This window comes from Ammospiza caudacuta, chromosome 5 (genome assembly GCF_027887145.1).
Source record: "Ammospiza caudacuta isolate bAmmCau1 chromosome 5, bAmmCau1.pri, whole genome shotgun sequence".
In the NCBI taxonomy this organism is placed as follows: Eukaryota; Metazoa; Chordata; class Aves; order Passeriformes; family Passerellidae; genus Ammospiza; species Ammospiza caudacuta.
This window is the reverse complement of record NC_080597.1, coordinates 77,052,031-77,068,455: the sequence shown is the minus strand read 5'-3', so window position 1 is coordinate 77,068,455 and position 16,425 is coordinate 77,052,031. Positions and strand designations below refer to the sequence as shown.

Here is a 16,425-nt window from a genome sequence, read left to right as displayed (position 1 = left end):
AAATTAAGAAACCCGTCCCCTTGAGGGCTCCCTAAAGTGAAGTGCCCCCCAAATTGTGAGCCCCAGAAATGAAGGAGCCCCCCCAAATTTAGGACCCCCCCCCCGCGCACACCGAGCCCATAGGGGCGGCCGTGGAACTGCGCATGCGCGCCGCGCCCCCACCACGGTGGCAGCGCCGCTCGCGCGCGCATCGCTCCCGCCCCTTGAGTGACAGCCCCGCCAGCCAATGGCGTGGCGTATCCGGCCGTGATTGGCAGGCGCGTGGGCGGGGCGCAGGTGGCCCGGCCCCGCCCCTCCCGGCGCGGTCCCCTCACGGCGGCGGCTCCATTTTCTCGCGCTCCCGCGGCCCCCGCGTAGCGCCCGGTTCGCCTCAGCCCCGGCCGAGAGACCCCCGAGACACCGCGCGCCGCCATGAATGAGGAGTACGACGTGATCGTGCTGGGCACCGGCCTCACGGTGAGGAGCAGCCGCCGCCCGCTCGCGCCTCGGGCCTGCTGCGGGCGGCCGCCGCCCTGCCCCGCCCCGCCGCCCCCCCTCCGCCATCCCCCGGCTCCTGCGGCTGACCCCCTTCCCCAGCTCTCACCCACCCCGGCGCCGCTGTCCTTTGCCCGTCTATCACCTGATCATCCCCCCCAGGCTGGGTGTGAGCCCCCCACGGCCTGGGGCGCTCGGGGCTTTATCCCCTCCCCCAGGGTGTGCGGTGCCCTCCCCGGGCTCTCACCTGATTCTCACCCCACTCGCCCCATTCAGGCCGTGTTCTTCAGCTGTCACCTGTCCATCGTAGCCCCCCCGCCTCTGTCTGGATTCTTCCCCCTGTCCTTATCCCTAAAATTACTGGGGATCTGGTGTATGTGACCCCCTGGGGGACCCCTGGGTGCTTTCCCCTGTCATTAATTATCTCAGCACCCCCTCGGCTTCAGTCCCACCCCCACCCTGGATCCTTTCCCATTCATCTCCAGCCCAGCCTGGGATCCTCCCCCTCCGCCCCTCAGCATTACCCGGGGGTCTGGTGCGTGTGACCCCACCGGGGGACCCCTGCCTCATTTCCCCATCGTTAACTCTCACAGCACCCCGCAGCTCCAATCCCCACCCTGGATCCTTCTCCCCATCCCTAACTGGACCCCCGGGTGGGGTTTTTATATGATTTTTATATATATATATTTTTTATAAGAGCTCCTCGTGTTTGGATATCCCCGTCCCCGATCCCCGCCGCTCCCAGGGGGCCCCAGGAAATGCGGTTGTTTTGCGGAGGGAGGGCGTGGGGAGACTCGGACAATAAAACGCCGACGGGCATTTGTTGCCTTTCATTTATTTTTTAATTATTACCTTATTTTTTTCCATTCACGCATCCCTTCCCCCTTATCCCCGTACCCCAACCCTAACGTGGCTGCAGGTCCGTGCAGGGTGGAGGCAGCCGTGGTTGTCCCCCCCCTCCATCCCCATTCCCGCTCCGCCTTTGCAGCCTTCGGCTCCATCCAGCCCTGACTGCAGCAGGAGGGGGATGGGAGGCTGGCGAGCCTGTCAAATTTCCCTTATTCCCCCCTCCAAAAAAAATCCCCTTTCCTGCGATGTGGCTGCATCCCGGTGATCCCTGAGGAGAGCTGACAGCTGATGGGGTGCGGCGGAGGGAGGGGGACGAGCCCTGGTGGGGCTTTGTCCTATTGTGGAGGATGCAGCCCGCGCCGCAGGCAGCCCTGGGGAAAAAAAACATGGCAGTGCCGCTGCCAGGGAGGTTTGCAGGGGGATTTCTGCCCGTTCCTGCCTTCCTGGGGGCCGGGAGATGCCACGGGAGGGCGGATTGCAGGTTCCAAATGCGAGGCATTGTTTGGGGAAGGGGGAAGAAAATCCAATATGGTGGAAAGGTTTTCCTCCTTGTGCAAGTGGCCTTTCCTGCTTTTGTTCCCTCCTGTTGGTGGGGAGAGGTGGCCGGACAAAGGGATCTCTTTGGGGTTGGCCCAGTGGGGTTCCCCCACTTCCCCTGGGATGGAGATTAAATTGAAATCCAGGCGTGGTTTGGGTGCTGTGATTGGTGGGGCTGACACAGGACCCCAGGGGAGGCACAGCTGGGTTATCATCCCTACTATCCCCCTCTTTTGGCGTTGGGGAGAGGGGTGACACAGCTGGGACGTGGCACAAAGGGAAGGGGTAAGGGAAGGTGTAAGGTGTACCTGGGGTGTGGCACAAGGGAAGGTGTAAGGTGTGTGTCCATATGCTCCAGGGGACACCCAACTGTCCCAGCTGCTTTCATTCCTTTCCAGGCTCTCCTTTGAGGAGGAGCAATGGTTTAGGAGGAAAAAGCTTCTTCCCCTTGATAGGGAAAGCTGGAGCCTGTCCTAAAGCCTGGCCCAGCCCAGCCAAGCAGGGAAAGGCACTTTTGGGGAGGTGAAATATAATGAGCTTCTAGTGAAGGGGCCTCCAATAGATCGGAGCTGCATTAAAATGTTAATTTATGCTTTAGTGTGAGCGGGGTATCAAGTTGGTGAACTGCAGGGCTTAATCTCAAACTGACAAATGCCAGTGTAAATTTGACAAAAGGCCTCTTGTGAAATCACTTTTAAGACAAGCTCCTGCTAATGAGCAGCGGTTGAGTTAAAAGGAATAAATTAGGGCCGAATTTTAAGGTGTGCTGACCAAACTGCAGAGCCTGGGAATATCCAGGAGCTCGGATTTTGCTGCTGGTGTGCTGGCTTTGCCTCTGAAATACCAATTAGGGTGGGCTTCGTCTGGTCTTGAGCAGCTCATGTGGAAAAGAATGGAAAGCAGAGGTGCTGGTGCAGCCATCCCAGAATTCCTGCTGCTGGCTCAGCCATTGTGATGGTGTCACAGCAGAGCTGGGTCAGGCTGGCCTGGAGGACCCTCCTGCACAGCTGTGGTAGCAGTGGAAAAGGATCTGGTACCTGTGGTACCTGAGGAGAAGGAGCTGGAAACACATCCAGTTGTTCCTTTCCTTTTCCAGAGCAGCTGTCACAGAAGTTCTGGTGGTCAGGCTGCTCCTGGATTTGCTGCTGGAGCCCTTCAGGCCCCTGTTGTGGCTCTGAGGTTGTGTCTCTGCTGCTGATCTGAAGGATTTTTTTCTTTTGCCAAAGGGAAAGTTCGATTGTTGGTTTAAAGAGGAAGAATGAGTGGTTGGAGCTTTGTAAAAGAGCACAAATAAATCCATTGTAGTGGTCATTCTGGTTGGGTCTGTGGGGCCACTGGGTGCTGTGTGAATTCCACTGGGATGGATCTGGAAGTGCAACATGAATATTTCAGGTGTTAATCTCTTCCTCAGCAGTAATGAAGGGCTAAAGGCAGCTTTAGGACTGGGATTACTGGCACTCCAGCTATTTCAGCTTTTCCCTTGTGTGCTAATCAGAGACCCCATTGCAGTGCCAGCTCATAGAGATGTGTCTTAGCCCTGTGGGGAAAAATAATCCTGAATTATTGCTGATACAGTCCCTCAGACTTCCAGAACTCCATGGCTGCTCCTGCTCCCTCTGCCTGGATCGCTGTGGATGAAGTGAGAGCTGCATCAGAGCTGGTAGATCTTCCAGCTGCCTCATTCCTGCTGGGAATGGCTTTTCCAGGCTGCTGGAGCTTTAATAGCTTTAAGGTCCTTGTCTTAGGCTTTCTGTGTGCATCATGTGTGCCAGATTAGGGATCATCTTCCTGCAGCCCTACTGCCCAGACTGGTTTTTAATCTGGTGCAGTGGTCACACACTGGAGAGCTCCTCGTGGCTGGATTTTCTCACCTCTCTTTTCAGTTCACAGAATTTCCCAGCCCACCGTGATTCCCACCTCTGCTGTGGGAGTGGCTCACTGCTTCCTCGGTGGTTATGTCAGAGTGGGATGTTGTGCCTGGGCACGGGCTCTGTTGTCTGCCCTCCCTGCCTCTGCAGAGTTATTTTCCATGGATTCTGGGATAATTGAACCCTCCCAGTTGAGCCCCAGTAGGGGAATGCTCCGTTCCTGCTGAGGTTTCACTCTTTGCAGGCTGAGCTAAGCTGCTTACCTGCCAGCTGCCTCCCCATGGTAAAGCTATTCAAATCCACCTCAGAGATACAGATTCACTTTCTGTGGGAGCAGAGGAGCCACACTCATTGGTTCAGGATGTATTTATTCCTACAGGCCCAGGCTGTGTGGCCTGAAGAGCCTCAGAGTGACTGTGAGGCCCATGTGGGAGCATCTGCTGCAGGGGACGCCCAACTGTCCCAGCTGCTTTCATTCCTTCCACGGCTCTTCCTTTGAGGTGGAGCAATGGCTTAGGAGGAAAAGCCCTCCCTTTGATGGGGAAAGCTGGAGTCTGTCTGTGCTTTGGTAGCAGAGGGCATTGTTGCAGTGTGGTGAGGAGCTGTTTGTGCAGGTGTAGGATGAGCAGGAGCTGTTTGTGCAGGTGTAGGATGGGCAGGAGCTGTTTGTGCAGGTGTAGGATGGGCAGGAGTTTGTGCATGTGTAGGATGGGCAGGAGTTTGTGCAGGTGTAGGATGGGCAGGAGCTGTTTGTGCAGGTGTAGGATGAGCAGGAGCTGTTTGTGCAGGTGTAGGATGGGCAGGAGCTGTTTGTGCAGGTGTAGGATGGGCAGGAGCTGTTTGTGCAGGTGTAGGATGGGCAGGAGTTTGTGCAGGTGTAGGATGGGCAGGAGTTTGTGCAGGTGTAGGATGGGCAGGAGTTGTTCTGGGAGGTGTGGGATGAGCAGGAGTTGTTTGTGCAGGTGTAGGATGAGCAGGAGCTGTTTGTGCAGGTGTAGGATGAGCAGGAGCTGTTTGTGCAGGTGTAGGATGGGCAGGAGTTGTGTTTACAGGTGTAGGATGAGCAGGAGCTGTTTGTGCAGGTGTAGGATGGGCAGGAGCTGTTTGTGCAGGTGTAGGATGGGCAGGAGTTGTGTTTACAGGTGTAGGATGAGCAGGGGCTGTTTGTGCAGGTGTAGGATGGGCAGGAGCTGTTTGTGCAGGTGTAGGATGGGCAGGAGTTGTGTTTACAGGTGTAGGATGAGCAGGAGCTGTTTGTGCAGGTGTAGGATGGGCTGGAGCTGTTTGTGCAGGTGTAGGATGGGCAGGAGTTGTGTTTACAGGTGTAGGATGAGCAGGAGCTGTTTGTGCAGGTGTAGGATGGGCTGGAGCTGTTTGTGCAGGTGTAGGATGGGCAGGAGTTGTGTTTACAGGTGTAGGATGAGCAGGAGTTGTTCTGGCAGGTGTCGGATGGGTCAGGCTGTGAGAGCTGGAATTGCCGGTGTCACTGCCCAGGTGACCCTGCCCAGGCTGGAGCAGGGATCTCCGGAGGTCCCAGCCCAGCCCAGCCATGTGTGCCTGTCCCTGGGCACGGCCAGCCCTCCCTGCCTTTCGAAGAACGCGCCTGGCGGTGCCAGAGCCGCTCCCGAGGCTGAGGGGATTTTGCTCGGTGCCCAATCCTCCCCTCGGCGCTGGTACGGGAACAGCCCTGGCTCCAGTTTCCATCGGGCTGTCTGAGCCTTGCTGAACTGCCGCCCTACTTGGAGGAAATCCACGGAAACCTCCTCGCTTCCCTCCGTTCCTCAAGGCCTCTGCATGCACGGGGGCTGGCCATGAACAGCTCCTGTCTCCAGGGAGGAGCTCATGGTCTTAAGCAAGCATGGAAACACCAACACCTCCAAGTCACTCCTTATTTTTATTTCCATGGACTCCCAGTGGATGTGCTGTCCCCACATTGCGGTGCTGGTTTCTCCCTGGTTCCCTGGCCATTTGCAGCAGCTCAGATCGTTCATTCAGCAGCCCAGTGAGCTCCCGGGAGCTGGTAACCTGAACTGGCCGAGGCAGAGCACTGTAGTGGCAGCGTGACTGCAATTTGCATGGCTTCTGTTGGATCTGGATACCCGGGGCTCTCCCTGCTGTGTCCTGCTGCTGCTGTCAGCAGCTGCCCCCTGTTCTGTTTGGTGGTGGTGACGTTTATAAACGAGCAGAAAATGCAGAGATTTGAACTGTGACACTTCCCCTTTTTATTTGCACTCCAAACTGTCCCCAGCCCTCCCTTATCAGCACAGGCCGTTTGTTTTCCTCGCTCCCTGACCCGAATGACAGCGTCACACATCCAGCGCTTCCCAGTCCCACAGCCAGCGCTGCATCCACAGGAATTGCTGAGCTGGGAGGATAAATCCATTGTGCAGCTTCATGGCCATCGTGGCTGCACGGGGAAGTGGCCTGAAAGGGCTGGGCAGGATTTCAGAGTGCTCGGTGAGCCTTGGGTTGAACAGCAGGGTAAGAGCTCCACCCCAGTCCCACAGCCCTGCCCAATGGGTGACAGTGGAGAGGAGCTTAAGGCCTCTTGTTTCTTCTGCTGGTGCCCCCATTCACTCCAAGGGGTGCACACTCCTCTTCTGGGAGCACAGAGCAAGGAATGCTTTGAGGTTAAGTGGGTGACTGAGATCAGCTGACATCCACATCAGTGGACGTGGCTTGTGCAGCTTTTCCTGAGCTCCCTCCCTCCCTTTGGTGCTGATTTAGTCGTGAAACCCTGGTTGGCTTCCTTGTGGCTCAGCTCCAGCATGGACACTCGCAGCCCCGTGCCACCATCTGGCCGGGCTGGTGAGCCAGGGCTGTGGGAGATGTTCCAGGGATAAATCACAGGGCAGAGCAGGGAGTCCAGCACAGAGCTCTGTCAATGTAACTGCTCAGCGATGAGGCCCGTGGTGTGGCAGTCCTGCCTCGGGTGTGGTTAATCATTAACGCTGGAGCCACTTTTACTCCTGTGGTTACTCAGCGGTGTAGGCTTTGAGTAATGACTTCGCACGGGGTTCGGTGCAGCTGTATGTGCCGGGAGGATCTCTGCTTGCTCCAGCCCGTGGGGAAAAAAGGAGGGACCTTGTAGGATCCTTGGAAGGATGGTACCGTGGAAGGAAGGAGCTTTTGTGGAAGCACTGTGGCTCACTACTCACAGTCCACGTGGTGATGATGAAGCCTTGTGGGCACCGTGCTGGAAATCTTCCCTGACTTCAGGCACTGAATTCAGAGTATCCTTGCTGTGTGTGAGGCTTTGCTCCTCAGGTCCTTGGCTGGATTGTGGTGACATCCTGGTGGGTGACAGACTGGCCTGCACTGCCCTGCTGTCCCAACAGAGAAGGTTTTTGCAGTGCCACCTGGAAGCAGCAGCACAGCAAATCCTCAGCCAGCGATCCCTGCACCTGCAGATGTCTGACCTTAGAACAAAACAACCCCTGAGAGCTGCTGAAGTTGATTTTACAGCTTCCTTTACAGCCAGGATTGACTGCAGTCAGGATTTACACAAACAATCCGCAGTGGGAACTCCTGGTGTTTGTGGTTTTCCCGCCTGACACCTGCACTGGTCAGGCTGGAGCTGGAAATGAACCTCGTGTGCTCCACAGGAGGGGGAAGTGCCACAGGAGGGGAGTCCTGCCTGAGGGGCTTGTGGAGCAAACAGGAAAGGTCTCCTGGGGACATAGATCTGCAGGAGGGCCAGCCTGCCTGCACGAGTCCTGGCAGATGTGCAGGGCTGGCATCTCAGCAGCTGGGTGGGGGTTTCACACTGCATGAAAGATTTGCAATGGTTTGGGTGGAGAGACCTGAAAAACCACCCTGCCACGGCTGGGGCACCTTGCACTGGAGCAGGGCTCCAAGCCCCCTCCAGCAAGCCCCAGCCACCATGTGAGATGTGGCCAGGACCTACCAGAGAGATCCTGGTGAGGAATGGGAGCTCAGCTGCTGCAGGGAGCTGAGGCAGAGCAAGATCAGGAAACCCTCCAAGATAAGCTGTCCTAAGCACACAGACATTGGAGTTTTTGTTAAGCTCCTTGGCCGGGGAGTGCCAGCGCCGGTGCAGAGTTGTGTTTTAATGGGGATTTAGCTGTGCAGGGGCTGAGCTGGTCCTGCAGCCTGTGTGTGCTCTGTGTGCTCTGCAGTCACACACAGCAGCTGATCTGCTGCTCCTCGGGGGGCACAGAGCAAGGAGAGCAAAGCTGAGCTGGTAAAGCACCCAAATGCCTTCATTTATTCTTTATGCTGCTCTCTGAGAGAAGCTGGTGATTATCCTGAGTGTCCCAGTGTGGCAAATATTAATAATTGAAGTTCTGAGGAGACTGATTGAAGTCCAGGTAAGATTTCATTCTCCTGCTGCCTCTGTGTGCACACCCTTAAACTGACACCTGGTGCCTTAGAGGACAGATTATCCTTTGGCTCCAATGCATGGAATTCCCAAAAATTTCCTCAGGGAAGCCCTGATAGGTGGTGGTTGTGCAGGGATCCAACCTACACACAGTCTCTGACCTCTTGCTTGGCTTGCCCAGAGCAGACAATAAATTTATTCAGAGGTTAATCTGCCTCCAGGAGGTGCCTGAATTCTGGAACGAGGCAGCTGCTGTGCGTGTTTGCAGAGGGCTGTGCAGCTGCAATGGAGCTGTCTGAACGTGCAGTTAGGGAAAATGGGAAGGAGGAGGCTCCAGTGCAGCTGACCCGTCCCTTGCATCCTTTCCTCCCTGCAGGAATGCATCCTCTCCGGGATTATGTCAGTGAATGGAAAGAAAGTCCTTCACATGGATCGGAACTCGTACTATGGAGGGGAAAGTGCTTCCATTACACCCCTGGAAGATGTAAGTGTGACAGACCCATCCTTGTGTCCTTCCTGGCATCCCACTTGGCCTTGGGGGGGCTTCAAATTAATGACTCTGAGGATTTCCTTTGGGTAAGGAAGGTTTATGGCACTTCCTCAGCAGTGGGGAAGATGCCAGTGTGGGGTGTTTGGAGTTGGAGGGTTGTGCTTGTTTCCTGTAATTCCCACTTGGAATCCCAGCAAATCCGAGCACAGAGCGTTCAGAGCTGTTAGAGCTGGCTGTTAAAACTCTGCAGCTAAATTGTAAATTGGACTAAGAAATGCCATTAAACAGTCCATCATAAATCCCCAAAGCCTGGATGAGCAGAATTACACTGCCTGCTTCTTCCTGTGACAACTCACTGGATGTGTTTGTGTGCTCCAAACTCAGATTGGAGCTCAAACTGAAGAGCTTCTGTTCAGCCTGGAGCTGTGGGCGTGGAAAGTGTGTCCTTGTGTGGGAGAAATGACACCCAGACAGATTTCCTGGGCTATAATAAGTTCTGTATTCTCTCTCCAAAGCTCTACAAAAGGTTTAATCTCCCGGGAACTCCACCAGAATCTATGGGGCGGGGAAGAGACTGGAACGTGGACCTCATTCCTAAATTCCTTATGGCTAATGGTGAGTGACCCTGAGCTCCCAGATACTCCTGGGTGCTGGAATAGGACAGGAACTGCCAATCCTGAAATCCTCATCCTTTGATCCGTGTGCTCCAGTGCTGGACTGGGCCAGAGCAAACCCCTTATTAGTGAAGGGTTCCCAGTGCAGGGCCTAAAACCAGCCCTGGCTGCTGGAATCCCATCCTGGAGCACCAGGGATGGATGATGGATGGATGGATGGATGGATGGATGGATGGATGGATGGATGGATGGATGGATGGACAGGGACGGATGGATGGATGGACAGGGATGGATGGATGGATGGATGGATGGATGGATGGATGGATGGATGGATGGATGGATGGAGGGATGATGGAGGGATGGATGGATGGATGGACAGGGATGGATGGATGGATGGATGGATGGATGGACAGGGACAGATGGATGGATGGACAGGGATGGATGGATGATGGATGGATGGATGATGAATGGATGATGGATGGATGGATGGATGATGGATGGATGGATGATGGGTGGATGGATGGATGGATGGATGGATGGATGGATGGATGGATTGATGGATGGATGGATGGATGATGGGTGGATGGAGGGATGGATGGATGGACAGACGGACGGACAGGGCAGTGCCTGGCTCAGGGCTGCTGCAGTGGAAGAACAGATGGATCCCAGCCAAGGCTGGGTGCTTTAGTCCCAACCTGTCCAGCCTGCAGAGGGAATTGAGCACGGGAAGGGTTTGTTGCCGTGGGAGCTGCTGTGTCTGTGTGTGACTGTGCCAAACCCCTTCCCCTGCAGGTCAGTTGGTAAAGATGCTGCTCTACACAGAAGTCACTCGTTACTTGGACTTCAAGGTGATCGAGGGCAGCTTCGTCTACAAGGGAGGAAAGATCTACAAAGTTCCTTCCACTGAGGCAGAAGCTTTGGCCTCCAGTGAGTAGCTGCACCTTTTCTGTTCCCTTTGAATTCCCTAAACAGAGGCAAACCCATCCCTTGGGATATCCTTGATGCTCCTCATGCTTTAAGGAGCATCCTCAGGGCTCTCCTGCACCTCTTTGCCTTCAGACCCCCCTTGCTGTGAGCCTTGGGTTTGCTGAGCGCTGTTTTCTCGGAGCTTCCGAGCTGCCCGTTCAGTGAGGTTCTGCTGAGAGCCTGGCAGTGTTTTCCTTCCCCAGGAGGTTCCATCTGGGGCTCATCTCCCACCTCTGCCATAAATATTTGCTGTCATGTCCTTGTTGGAATTGTGTGTGTGAAAAACATTGCAGGCAAATTGGAATGACTAATTCTGACCTGTGGCACCTCAAACCTTAATTGGTGCCTGCTTAGATCTCACTGCTCAAATAAAGCTAATAACAGTTTGGTGGAATCCATTAGGCTCTAGAGGGCATTCCATGAGCTGCAGGCATGGGATGTGTTCAGCAGCACCTCTGAAACATCTTCTGATGAAGTGACTCCTGCAGTTGATCCCAGATCTGCAGGGCTGAGCCTTCCTCATGGCAGATGTCCCTGTGTGCTGAAGGAACCAGGAATTCCTTCACTTTGGCCACATCTCATGTGTGGTCTCCAGGACACTCATCCTGGCAGGAGTGGAGGTGCTGCACTGCCCTCATGTTTCCAGTCTTGCTTCTGCAGTTTGTGGAGAGCTCAAGTGCAGAAATGGAGCCTTGTCCAGCCTCATGTTTGGGGTTTGAGGGACAGGACAAAGGGGAATGGCCTCAGGCTGAAGGAGGGCAGGGTTAGACAGGATCTGGGGAAGGAATTCCTGGCTGGGAGGGTGGGGAGGAGCTGGGCTGGAATTGCCAGAGCAGCTGGGGCTGCCCTGGATGGATCCCTGCAGCATCTAAGGCCAGGCTGGACTTGGAGCAACCTGGGACAACAATGGGAGGTGTCCCTGCCACAGGAACTAAGGCCCTTTAAGGTCCCTTCCAACCCAAACCATTCCTTGTTTGAACACTCAGGGGTTCCTACCCACTGCTGAAATGGGAAAGGCACAAAAGTCACTGAGGGATCTGAATTCTCACAGATCCCTGGTTCTGAATTCTCACAGATCCCTGGTTCTGAATTCTCACAGATCCCTGGTTCTGAATTCTCACAGATCCCTGGTTCTGAATTCTCACAACCCCTGGTTCTGAACTCTACCAAACCCCTGGTTCTGAACTCTACCAAACCCCTGGTTCTGAACTCTACCAAACCCCTGGTTCTGCTGAATTCTCACAAGCCCCGATTCTGAATTCTACCAAACTCCTGGTTCTGAGCTCTCCCACCCCGTTTCAGGTTTGATGGGTCTGTTTGAGAAGCGCCGCTTCAGGAAGTTCCTGGTGTACGTGGCCAACTTTGACGAGAACGACCCGCGGACCTTCGAGGGCGTGGACCCCAAGAAAACCACCATGAGGGATGTGTACAAGAAGTTTGACCTGGGCCAGGATGTCATTGACTTCACAGGCCATGCCCTCGCTCTCTACAGGACCGATGAGTAAGTGGGAGGGCTCAGCTGCTCCCCAAATCCCAGGGTTTGGGGTTATTATGGGATTGATTGGTTATTTTAAACATGGAGGGTTCCTGGGTAAAACTTGTGCCACCGAGTGCTCCTTAAAGGAACTGCCAGGGAAGCAGTGCCAGGAGCAGCTGCAGGGTGGGGAAGGAAGCGTCATGGGAAGGCAGAGTTTGCTCTCTGGGTGTGTTCTGCTGGAAGTGCTGCCTTGGGAACATCCCAAATGGTGTCACTGTCCTTCCCAGCTATCTAGATCAACCCTGCCAAGAAACAATCAACAGGATCAAGCTGTACAGCGAGTCCCTGGCTCGGTACGGGAAGAGCCCCTACCTGTACCCCCTGTATGGCCTTGGAGAGCTGCCCCAGGGATTTGCAAGGTGAGCTGCACTTGGCTTGCACTTGGTTTGCACTTGGCTTGCACTTGGCTTGCACTCTGGGTTTCCTCCAGTGGGCTGTGCAGTGGAGCTGGATGTGTGGAGTCACTGAGCTTCCAGAATGTGCTGCTGCACAACATGCTGTGCTCCTTAATGGTTCTTTCACTTAATTAAGAGATGGTTCCTCCGCGTGAGATTCTTTCTCTGCGGGTTTGTTCACCTCTGGATTTGCTGAGGGATGCTGTTGGCAGAGTGTTTATCCCTTGTGTTTAAGCAGAGGGTTTTGAGGAGGTTTAAGTCTGAGGAGGGGTTTATCCAAGAGGAGCAGCCCCTGGGGCTGGAAGGGCTGCTCAGGTGCAGCCCTGGAGGTGCTGAAGGGATTTTCCTGTTGCAGGCTCAGCGCAATCTATGGAGGCACCTACATGCTCAACAAGCCCATCGAGGAGATCGTCATCGAGAACGGCAAAGTGGTCGGGGTCAAGTCTGAGGGGGAGGTACGGACCCTTCCCTCCCTCCCTGCTCCCCTTGTGCCCCTCAAACTGACATCTTCTGGGTTTGATCACAGAGACAAAACCCTTTCTAAGCCCAAGGGCCAAACGTTGGGCTGGGGCTGTTGTCCCTGTGCCAGCTCGCTGAACACACAATGTCCTGATGGGCAGAGCCCTCAGCACCCCTGCTCCAGGAGCTGGGGTGAAGTCTCCATGGGCTGGCAGGGAATAATTCAGGGAGGGAGCTGCTCCTCGTGTCCAGCTCTGCCCTTGGCACTCTCAGCTGCTCTGACAGCTGGCACGTGGCCTTCCTGCAGCTTCTGCACCACCTGGCTGGATGGAGCTGGGAATGCTGCCAGCTTGGGAGCTGAGTGGGCACTGATGGGACAGCTGAGCACTTGCTGGTGGGATAACGTGTCCCTTGGGGTGGGAATGACGTGTCCTGGCTGGGAACAGAGGTGACAGTCCGTGCTAGAGACCAGAGTGTGTGCAGCCTGGAGGCTTCAGATGGATAAATGGTAAATTGTTACTGGAGGAATCATTTCTGATGTGAGCTGGGTGATTCTCCCCGTTGGCTCTCAGGTGGCTCGCTGCAAACAGCTCATCTGCGACCCCAGCTACGTGTCAGACCGTGTGACCAAGGTGGGCCAGGTGATCCGGGTCATCTGCATCCTCAGCCACCCCATCAAGAACACAAACGATGCCAACTCGTGCCAGATCATCATTCCACAGAACCAGGTCAACCGGAAATCAGGTGTGTGCAGGGGGTGAGCTGGGCCAGGGCCAGGGCCAGCTCCTGCCCTGCCCCAGGGGCTGCTGGGGCCCAGCAGGGCTGAGCTGCACTTAGGGGACGTGGGAGGAGCTGTGGTTGGAAAACCTCGTGAGGAACCTGCGGCAGGAAATGGCCCAGACTGGGAGAGGTGGGGGAGGGGCTGCTGGCCTGGAACAGGGCACTGGGAATCCCAGCAGATTTTGGGAGCTATCATGGGAAACTGAGTTTTGGGCATCTCCCATGTCCAGGCTGCTCAGCCAGGAGATGAGAGCATGCAGGGCGAGGATGGGACTCACTGCAGGTTCTCCAAATGACCCAGGGGGTGCCAAGTGTCAGGGCAGCAGGAAGAGATGTGGGCACTGTTTTGGGATGGGAGTGAGGAGCTTTCGGCATGAGGGTGGAGAAAGTTTTGGGATGAGGCTGGGGAGGTTTTGGGATGAGGCTGGGGAGGTTTTGGGATGAGGCTGGGGAGGTTTTGGGATGAGGCTGGGGAGGTTTTGGGATGAGGCTGGGGAGGTTTTGGGATGAGGCTGGGGAGGTTTTGGGATGAGGCTGGAGGAGGTTTTAGGATGAGGCTGGAGAAGGTTTTGGGATGAGGCTGGAGGAGGTTTTAGGATGAGGTTGGAGAAGGTTTTGGGATGGGGCTGGAGGAGGTTTTGGGATGAGCCTGAGGAGGTTTTGGGATGAGGTTGGAGAAGGTTTTGGGCTGCAGCTGTGTCCTGTCCCCCCAGATATCTACGTGTGCATGATCTCCTCTGCCCACAACGTGGCAGCGCAGGGCAAGTACATCGCCATCGCCAGCACCACCGTGGAGACCGCGGACCCCGAGAAGGAGATCAAGCCAGCCCTGGACCTTCTGGAGCCCATTGAGCAGAAGTGAGTCCTCGGCCAGCCCCTGTCCCCACGCTGGGGGACACTGAGTCCTCGGCCAGCCCCCGTCCCCACGCTGGGACCTCTGGAGCCTGCCCAGAGCTGGTCGGGCTGAGTGTGCCCAGCACTTTGAGCGCTGCCCTTGCACTGAACCGCTCCTGCTCTGAACCCATCCTTCCAAACCAAACCAAACCAAGGCTGTTTCTCGCCTGTGCAGGTTTGTGAGCATCAGTGACCTGTTTGCACCGACCGACCTGGGAACCGAGAGCCAGGTGAGTGAGGGCTGAGCCGGGCTGGGCAGGGATGGGCTCCAGCTGCAGCTCCAGCTCGGGGCTCCAACGCCGCTTCTGCCTCTGCCTCTGCTTGCAGATCTTCATCTCGCGCACCTACGACGCCACCACCCACTTCGAGACGACGTGTGATGACATCAAAGATATTTATAAGAGGATGATGGGATCAGAGTTCGACTTCGAGGAGATGAAACGCAAGAAGAACGACATCTACGGGGAGGAGGAGCAGCAGTAATGAGAGTCTCTAATTAGGAGAAGTTTAAATCGGCTAATATGAATATATAAGGAACTTAATGAACACTGTACGAAATTCAATATTGTAAGGCCTGCTTTTGTAATCCCATCTCTGAGAGATTGAAGAGTACTGCACTGGTAATGTTCCCTTTTTGGATATCATGTGTTAATTATTTCATTCTAGTAGGGCTGCTGTCCAGAATCTGGCAAATTCCTGACTGATATTCCTGACTAACCTCGTAAGCAGAAAGGCAGACTGAACTTACTCTTATTATTATTATTTTTGCAGACGTAGACGTGGGTGCAGATTTGAAATAACTCATTGACAGCTGTGTCTTACCTTGTCTTTTTAATCATTTGTAAAACATCCTTCACAATCCTGTGCTTCTGGTGAGCTCGTAGATGTGACGCTGATGTCACTCAAACCTGATATCAAGGAAAATAGAAACTGAGCACTCCATTATTGTGGACAGCATCCCTAAAAGTCTCTCCCATCAATCTTAACTCTGTGGCAAAGTTGTATCATGGACAAAGCCCACACCTATTGTAGCAGCAAATGTTGGCTTCGTTCTGGGCACAGAACTTAACCTCCACTTAAGCTTCTAAACCCGTTTACATCGGTTGGGACACAGCTGTGCCTCAGGCTCCTTTGTGTTTTAATCTTAATAAAATTGAGAGAACAAATTACAGAGCAGGCAAGATGTGGAAGTATTTTCTGTCCCCCGGTGGCTTCTCGGATGGACCAAACGGCGCTGCGGTATCGGCATGACAGAGCCTGTGCTTCTCGTGTCTCCTGAAGGCTCCAAATGATTTCTGTACTGCGAAGTAAAGCCAAATTCTGGAAACCAGTCCTGGCCTCTGGTCTGATTCACTTCAGTTCCGGGAGCAGCAGCTCCAGGCTGAGACCCTGCAGCATCTCTGCCTGCCAGGGCTGAGACGGGAGCGTTTCCTGCAGGAAGGCATTCCCTGGTTCCACGGGAGCATTTCCTGGTTCATGGGAGCATTTCCTGGTTCCACAGGAGTGTTTCCTGCAGGAAGGCATTCCCTGGTTCCACGGGAGCATTCCCTGGTTCCACGGGAGCATTTCCTGGTTCATGGGAGCGTTTCCTGCAGGAAGGCATTCCCTGGGTCCGTGGTTCTTTCCAGCTTGTGCTGCTCTGGCTGTGTTTGGTGGGGCAGGTGTGGCTCCTGCAGCCACCCAGTGCCACAGCTGGAAATGGCAGCAATAATCCCTGTTGGGCTGCTCTCCATCCTCAACAGGAGCTGTTCGATCCCGAGCCATCCTTCCCCATTCCCTGGCTGGCACAGCCACGCCAAGTGCCAGGAGAACTGAGGGACAGCCTCAGAGCAGCTCTCCAGGGTGGCACGGGCTTCCCCTGGCAGGGTTCCCACACAGGAACTGGGGTTTGATCCTATCGCGGTCCCAAAGCTGAGCCGAGCCCGCCTGGGGCTTCCCCTCCCCTTCCTCCCAGACCGGGCTTCTGGCACTTCCTCCTCCCCAGCTGCCACTGGCACAACAATCCTGAGGTGCCACTGGCAGCAGCAATTCCCCAGGTGCCCCTGGCAGGAACAATCCTGAGGTGCCACGGGCAGGTGCAATTGCTGAGGTGCCACTGGCAGGAACAATCCTGAGGTGCCACTTGCAGGAACCCTTCCCACCCTCGGCTGCTGGGAGTGGGGTGGGGAAGCTCCCTCTGTGCCATGCCCATAAACCAGGCGGAAAAGAAATAATCCCATT

General features: G+C 55.1%; 1 protein-coding gene across 1 annotated transcript; it reads left to right on the top strand.

Annotated features, from left to right (window-relative positions):
* The first annotated feature begins 282 nt into the window (after positions 1-282).
* On the top strand, positions 283-15,376 carry GDI2 (GDP dissociation inhibitor 2). Its single transcript, XM_058804905.1, has 11 exons — positions 283-456; positions 8,447-8,554; positions 9,076-9,175; positions 9,967-10,101; positions 11,443-11,641; positions 11,905-12,036; positions 12,428-12,527; positions 13,104-13,275; positions 14,025-14,169; positions 14,381-14,435; positions 14,533-15,376. The coding sequence occupies exons 1-11, from the start codon at positions 412-414 to the stop codon at positions 14,686-14,688; spliced, it is 1,347 nt and encodes a 448-aa protein (XP_058660888.1). The 5' UTR covers positions 283-411; the 3' UTR covers positions 14,689-15,376.
* The last annotated feature ends 1,049 nt before the right edge of the window (positions 15,377-16,425 follow it).

Excerpts from the sequence above, each read along its gene's own strand:
- GDI2 (XM_058804905.1), top strand. The coding sequence starts at position 412 with ATGAATGAGGAGTACGACGTGATCGTGCTGGGCACCGGCCTCACG. Across the intron at positions 8,555-9,075 it reads CCATTACACCCCTGGAAGAT|CTCTACAAAAGGTTTAATCT; the intron begins GTAAGTGTGACA and ends CTCTCTCCAAAG. Across the intron at positions 14,170-14,380 it reads CTGGAGCCCATTGAGCAGAA|GTTTGTGAGCATCAGTGACC; the intron begins GTGAGTCCTCGG and ends TCGCCTGTGCAG.